This window comes from Monodelphis domestica, chromosome 6, assembly GCF_027887165.1.
Source record: "Monodelphis domestica isolate mMonDom1 chromosome 6, mMonDom1.pri, whole genome shotgun sequence".
Classification (NCBI taxonomy): Eukaryota; Metazoa; Chordata; class Mammalia; order Didelphimorphia; family Didelphidae; genus Monodelphis; species Monodelphis domestica.
This window is the reverse complement of record NC_077232.1, coordinates 19395474-19402979: the sequence shown is the minus strand read 5'-3', so window position 1 is coordinate 19402979 and position 7506 is coordinate 19395474. Positions and strand designations below refer to the sequence as shown.

At 38.8% G+C, this 7506-nt stretch overlaps 1 protein-coding gene across 1 annotated transcript; it reads left to right on the top strand.

Annotated features, from left to right (window-relative positions):
- The first annotated feature begins 2286 nt into the window (after positions 1-2286).
- On the top strand, positions 2287-3449 carry LOC100619789 (olfactory receptor 9I1). Its single transcript, XM_003341542.4, has one exon. The coding sequence runs from the start codon at positions 2454-2456 to the stop codon at positions 3447-3449; it is 996 nt and encodes a 331-aa protein (XP_003341590.2). The 5' UTR covers positions 2287-2453.
- Positions 3450-7506: the final 4057 nt, after the last annotated feature.

Below are 7506 nucleotides of genomic sequence, written 5' to 3'. Positions count from 1 at the left end.
CATCCATTAGACTACATCCCCATGGATACAAGTCATACTTGCTTTCCATCATAACTGATAGCTTTCATGAATTATTATGGTTGAAGAAATTCATCACTTGTTGATTAGCCTTCTGGAGATGAACTTCTTTGTCTGAGTTGCTCCTTGGAAAACAGTCCATAGATAGGTTTCAATGCAACCTCCTGACAGTCTGGTAGACTCTACTGGTACCTGTGATCTCTTAGGATAGCCCTCAGGTGCCCAGGGTAGGGTAACCACAATGTCATGGTGAGGGATTCTTGAATTTCAAAAATATTAAAAAATTTCAGACAATTCATTGACTCTCCTTTTACTAGAACGACACCATCATTTTCCAACTTTGTAACCTTAATTTAAATCAGCCATATCTGAATTCAAATAGGGCTAAGGAGGACCAATGTTATCACTGGTCCAATTTGCTGAGGGGTAAATTAAAACCTGTTGTTGCAGCTAGGTGGCACAGTTTCCAGCCTGGAGTCTAGACGACTCATTTTCCCAAGTTCAAATCTGGCCTCAGGTACTTCTTAACTGTATGATCCTGTGCAAGCCACTTAACTTCATTTGCTTCAGTTTCTTCATCTGTCAAATGAGCTAGAGAAGAAAATGGCAAACCACTCCAGTATCTTTGCCACAAAACTCTCAAAGAATGTCATGAAGAATCGGACAGAACTGAAATATGGCTGAACAACAAATTGAAACCCAGATTCAGTGCCTTGCCTAAGTTCTCACCAAGAGAGCAGAGAAGGTAGGAGTATAATTTTCTGCCTTGGGCTGTTGATGTAACATCATAGAATCCATTGTAAATGATGATAAGGTATGGAAAAATGCAGTGAATTTGGGATTAGATGGGGATAAAGTGGAGACTGGAATGGTTCCACAGGGTACCTGAACTGTCCAGTGATCCAAAGAAGAGATAACTTTGGTTTAGTGTGTGTGTGTGTGTGTGTGTGTGTGTGTGTGTGTGTGTGTGTGTGTGTGTTTGAACAAGGATGTAACTGAGGTTAATTACTCTTTATCGTTAATGAGGAACTGGGAAAATATCCCAGTATTCTTTGTAGAGGTCATTTTAACCTTAAAGCAGGAAGTATAAAGACAGAAAAATGCCATTCAAAAGAGAAGAGAATGAGGGGATAAAGGGAGAGGAATTTCAAGGTAGAACAATGTCCTAAAAGAGTTCAACAGTCAATTAATAGATATTCATTAAATACCTACTGTGTGCCAAGAACAATGCTGAGTGCTAGAGAAACAAAGAACGCAATCATTATATTAGGAGCTCATCACCTAAGTAAGCATGCAGCAAAATGGTCTTCTCAGTTTTATGTCTATCTTAATCTATGCTTCCTTTTATTTATTCATTTAATTTATTTTTAAACCTTTACATTCTGTCTTGGAATCAATACTGTGTAGGCAATGGAGGTCAAGTGACTTGCCCAGGATCACACAGCTAGGAAGTGTCTGAGGCCAGATTTGACCTAGGACCTCCCACCTCTAGGCTTGACTCTCAATCCACTGAGCCACTCAGCTGCCCCCTGTCTGCTTCCTTTTAGAATCATACCAAATCTCAGAATTGGAATGGATCCCAAATGTCATCTGATCCAACCCTTATCTGAACAAGGATCTCCTCTTAGGTATTTGATTTGGAGACAACCAGTGATGGGGCTCTCACTATTTCTCAAGACAGTTCAGAAGGGTTATAACTCCTAGAACATTCTTCTTAAAAGGAATTAAAATCTCATTCTCTTTTGATTCTATTCATTGCTCTTAGGACTGTCTTCCAGAGGGAAATTGATCCCTTCTTTCCAAATTCATGTTCCTTTTTAACCACACTATCAAACAAATGACCAACTTCTTTAATGTGCTCATATTTTCTCTCCCAATTTCTTTCTGACTTTTCAGCCATGATGTCCACTACTGCAACTGGTTTTCCTGATTGTTTTAGCCCTTTAGATTTTTTGAGCACTGAATATAAATTGGGATTGGTACAATAGGTAGAGCTCCAAGCCTACAGTCAGGAAGACATGAGTTCAAATATCAACTTCAGACACTAACTGTTTGATTCTGGGGAAGCCTTTAACCTCTGTTGGCCTCAGTTTCCTTATCTGCAAAATGAGAATAACATTAGCATCTACCTCTTAGGGCTGTTGAGAGAGTGAAATGAGACAATAATTGTAAGTACTTAGTACACATAGTCCTTTATAAAAGTTACTATGATGATTATAATCTCATTATTTGGTTTTGGTTTACACAATTCCTGATGAAAAACTGCTCTCTCTACCACCAATAGCAATTGCTCTTCCTTTCTCATACCCTAGGTCTAGGTTTTGTCTAATCATAGACACATATCGGGATGAGATAATTATACATTCCTTGAAGTTTCCCTTAACTCCTAATTGGATTTCCTTCACAGTCCTATTGATTGTCATGGTGTACTGGGCATGGGATCTTTAATGCCACTCTTTCCCTTACACAATCAGGCAATAGTGGAGACAATGGCTGAGCAGAACCATACCACTGTGACAGAGTTCATTCTCATTGGCTTCACTGACCATCCCAAGTTGGTGGTTATTCTCTTCCTGGTTTTTCTCAGTTTCTATCTCATCACGCTGATGGGCAACATGGGCATGGTCCTACTGATCCGCTTGGATTCCCGTCTCCACACCCCCATGTACTTCTTCCTGAGCCACCTCTCCCTCCTGGATGCTTGCTACTCTTCAGTCATTGTTCCTCAGATCTTGGTCACCCTGGTTACTGGCAGGACAAGTATCTCCTACAATTCTTGTGCTACTCAGTTCTTCTTTTTCACAGTGTGTGCTGGAACAGAGTGTTTTATGTTAGCTGTGATGGCCTATGACCGTTATGTTGCTGTTAGCAATCCTCTTCTATACTCCTCAGCCATGACACTGGGCACTCGTTGGGGCTTGGTGGCAGGAGCCTATGGAGGTGGTCTGTCAGGAGCTATCCTCCGCACAGCCTGCACATTCACACTTTCCTTCTGTGGGCCCAACCAGATCAACTTCTTCTTTTGTGATCTCCCACCTCTGCTGCAACTTTCATGCAGTGACACCACCACCAGCCAAACTCTGATTCTCTTTGGCAGCTTTCTGATTTTGATCAATGCAGTAATAATTCTGGTGTCGTACCTGTTTATCATCAGGGCCATCCTACGAATCAAGACAGTTGGAGGCAGAGCTAAGACCTTTTCCACCTGTGCCTCCCACCTTACAGCTGTGATGCTCTTCTTTGGGACCATTGTGTTTATGTATTGGCGCAGCAACTCAGGGAAATCACCTGAAGAGGAGAAAGTGGTGTCTGTCTTCTATACTGTGGTTATCCCCATGTTGAATCCTATCATCTACAGTCTGAGGAACAAGGAGGTGAATGCTGCCTTCAGAAAGGTCATTGGTAGATTTCAGGTCTCCCAGGAGATGTAATTCTGGGTGAGACATCATTCATCTTGATTGTATTCTCCTCTAAATAATGTAAATAATAATAAACTGATATTAAATTATTTTCTCACATATGCTATATTAGTGTCTTGGAAAGACCATAGTGTCTAGATCTAGAAGAGTCATTAGATATCTAGTACCATTTACATGGAAAAATAGGTAAGAAAGTTCCCTAACCTCAAAGAGATTCTAGTTACTAGGGAAGAATTTGAGATAAATAGACATAGTACAGTAATCTGAAAGGCCATGAAACTAATCAGCAGAAGATCCCAACGTGTTACTCACTTGCTTTCTGACTTGGGAAATGTAACTGCTCCTCTCTTGGATTCAGCTCCCACTTCTACAAAACTGAGAATTGGGAATGAGGATTCATAAGATTTTGTCTACATCTATTATTCAATGATTTTAAGTACATAGATAACTATACTGAAAGATAAGGGGTGGTAAGTGCATAAGGGAGGGAAATTCAAGGCAGAATTCAGTAGAACCAGAGGCACTAGACAGTAGGTAGGTGTCCCATTGGGTATAGTATTTTAATATTTGAATGACCCTTTTCACTTAATTATTGTACTTTGGAAACCCTAAATTCTATAAATGTGAGTCATAGCATCAAAACAGTGACACATTTCATTATTAGTATTTTTTCTCCAGCCACATTTTGTTGTATTTTTCTCAATTACACATGGAAACAAATTTTTACATATTTTCTGACATTTTCCAACCCATATTATTTCCCTTCTTCCTCTCTTCCTTTCTCCTCCTTCCACTCCCCTGAGATGGTAAGCAATTTGTTGTTATTTCTGTACTATCATGCAATACATATTTTCATTTTGTCATGTTGTGAAAGAAGACAAGTATTACTCATACCAGAAAAAAACTCATGAAGAAAATAAAATGAAAAAGTAGTATGTTTTGATCTACATTCAGAATCCATCAGTTCTTTTTCTGGTGGTGGATAGCATTTTTCATCACAAGTCTTTTGAAGCTGTCTTATATTGCTGATAATTAAACATCTAGTCCCATTTACATGCAAGACAGACCAGCCTTATAGGGAATAGGTATGGATCATTGTATTGCTGTTAATTATTATTATCTTTGTATCATTTTTCCAAGGTGGAGCTTATTCAACTCTACTTTGAGTTGACACTGATATAGTGATGAGTGTTGATTATAGGCATTTTTGTACCTGGGGAACATAACAGAAACCATATAAAAAGTTCACCCTTAGGTTAGCAGACAATGGGGGAGGAGTTGACCATATATCATCATCAGGTGGGCTGATTATCTGATATTCCTAAATTATCCTTATTATATGTTAAGGATTAAAAATACTGTACTATTAGCATCCTCTAAGGGCAGCACCTTGGACAGAGTCCTAATCATACTACCCAGGATACTATTGGATTTGGAGTTATCAAATCTTGGCTTTTCCACTTACTACCTTTATTACCTGTGTGGCCATGGACCAATCACTGCTTTCTGTGCCTCATAATAAAATGAAGGCTGTGGACCTGATGAGCTTTCTTTAAGATGCTTTGTATTTCTAAATGGTATGAACCTCCTTGAAGACAATACCCTCTTTTTTTATTGTTCACACTATTTCTGATATTTTCCTTTCTATTGCCAGGACTACTATTTCCCCCTTTTTAAGTTTCTGTTGCCTGCCTTAGCGCCATCTAGTTCACTTCTAGAAAGTGGCTCCTTTGCAAGAGTGTGGAGCCTTAGAGGGAAAGAGAAATTAAAAGAGATTAGCATGTCTACCAGTGGTAACTCAATCAAAGGCTTGAAGAGAACTGAACATCAGCATGAAGTGGTATTTGAGATGGAAGATGACCTCTGCAATTGCTTCTTTACATGACACACTAATGGGGAAAAATAGGAACAGGCTATATATACTAACCATGAGGCTAGTCTATCCGACTTGTCTCTGTACCATTATCCACCTGTAAAAATAACAGGGAAACTGTAAAAAAACAAATGAGCAATGAATTTATTATGGATTATAAACTGATTTTGATACTCTGCTCACTGTGCTTACAAAGTATCTTTAGATTATATAAGTGAAGTGAAGCTCATAAGTGAACTTCTCTTCAGGGCCAGGTTCAAGGACTCTAAAGAGACTCTTGTCATAAAAAATAAAATATTTATTGAAAATATAAGAAAACAAAGGTTTCTAATTCTAAGTGATTCTAACTCCACCCAAATAAAACTCCCTGGTTTTGCAAAAACCACTTCTGTTTCCACAGGCTAAACTGATCCTTTCTGATCTGACTTACCCAAGTTTCTACTATTCTAAATAAACTAACACTATTATCCTTATAATTCTTAACTTCTTCTCCAAGTTATAAAAATAACAAAGGCTAGCTGGCTGAGTATCAGCAAGAACCAAGTTAGGACTCTGAGCCTTAGCACACTCAGAATCCAAACCAAAGGCCAAGGTTTTCTTTGGTCTTCTCAGAGTTAAAACAATCTATAAAATCAGCAATAGATAGTCAATAGTGTTTCCCAATTTGGAAAAGGAAAACACTTACAGCTCCTTCAGATCATTCCCTCCTTTCCTTTTACCTCAGACAGGAGAGAGAGAGAGAGAGAGAGAGAGAGAGAGAGAGAGAGAGAGAGAGAGAGAGAGAGAGAGAGAGAGAGAGAAAAGATGTTACCTCCTCCAAGCCCTCAGAGAGAATCCCTAACTCTGACAACTGCCAGAGACCAACTGCCATACACAGAGAGCAACTGCCACAGGGAAAAAAAAAACCGTTGGACTTGAAACCTACACTGTCTCAGTTCTGTTGAAACTCCAATTCTTTCTCAAGCCAGCTTCTCTACTTCTTATCTCTAAACTAATATAATGAGACTTAATTTCTAATATCATCCTTATACCCCCCCACCCCCAGAAACAAGGGCTCTTTATATCTTTTTCTCCTTCTAACCCCAGCCCTTTTTTTCCCATGATCACTTCTGAGGCACAAAATTTGAAAGAGGAAACCAGGTTTTGTTGAATCAAGCCCCTTCTCCACAGGATAAGGAAGTCAGTTTTCCTTCCCAGAAGTCTGAGTGATTCTGTGAGAGGACATCTGTCAGTAAAATTAGATGAGAGGGCAAGAACAAGTCTAGCAAAGAATTCTCATATTTATCCATCTTCTGGCACCCTTGTTGGAAATGTGGCAGTAGAAGGAATTTCTCATACAGTTGAGTGAGCAAATGTGGGAGTAGTAAGAATGTTTCATATAGCCTTTTCCATTAAATAGTGAGCCCTTGCAAGAAAAAATCATGTTTTTGCCTTATTTTTCTATCCTTAGTGCTTAACATAGGACCTAACATAAAGTTGTTATTTGTCCTTCATTTTCTTTCTTTTAAAAATATTTATTTGGAATATTTTTTCCATGGTTGCATGATTCATGATTTTTCCCACCCCTCTTTCCTTCCCCCCCCCCAGAGCTGATAAACAATTCCATTGGATTATACACGTATCATGTTCAAAACCCATTTATATATTATTCATATTTGCAATAGAATGATATTTTAACATCAATACCCCAGTCATATCCCCATCAAACCACATGATTGAGCACATATTTTTCTAACACATTTCCATTTCCACAGTTCTTTCTCTGGATATAGACAGCATTCTTTCTCTCAAGTTCCTCTGGATTGTCTTGGGTCATTGCATTGCTCTCAGTAGAAAAGTCCATTACATTCGGTTGTGCCATAATGTACCAGTCTCTGTACAATGCTCTCCTGGTTCTGCTCCTTTCACTCTGCATCAGTTCCTGGAGGTCATTCCAGTTCACATGGAATTCCTTCAGTTCATCATTCCTTTCAGCACAATAGTATTCCATAACCATCAGATACCATAATTTGTTTAGCCATTTCCCAATCGAAGGGCATCCCCTCATTTTCCAATTTTTTTTGCCACCACAAAGAGCATAGCTATACATATTTTTGTACAAGTATTTTTCCTTATTATCTTTTTGGGGTACAAATCCAGCAGTGGTATTTGTCCTTCATTTTCAAAGAGGACCAATGATATCCTGTGGTTGATATC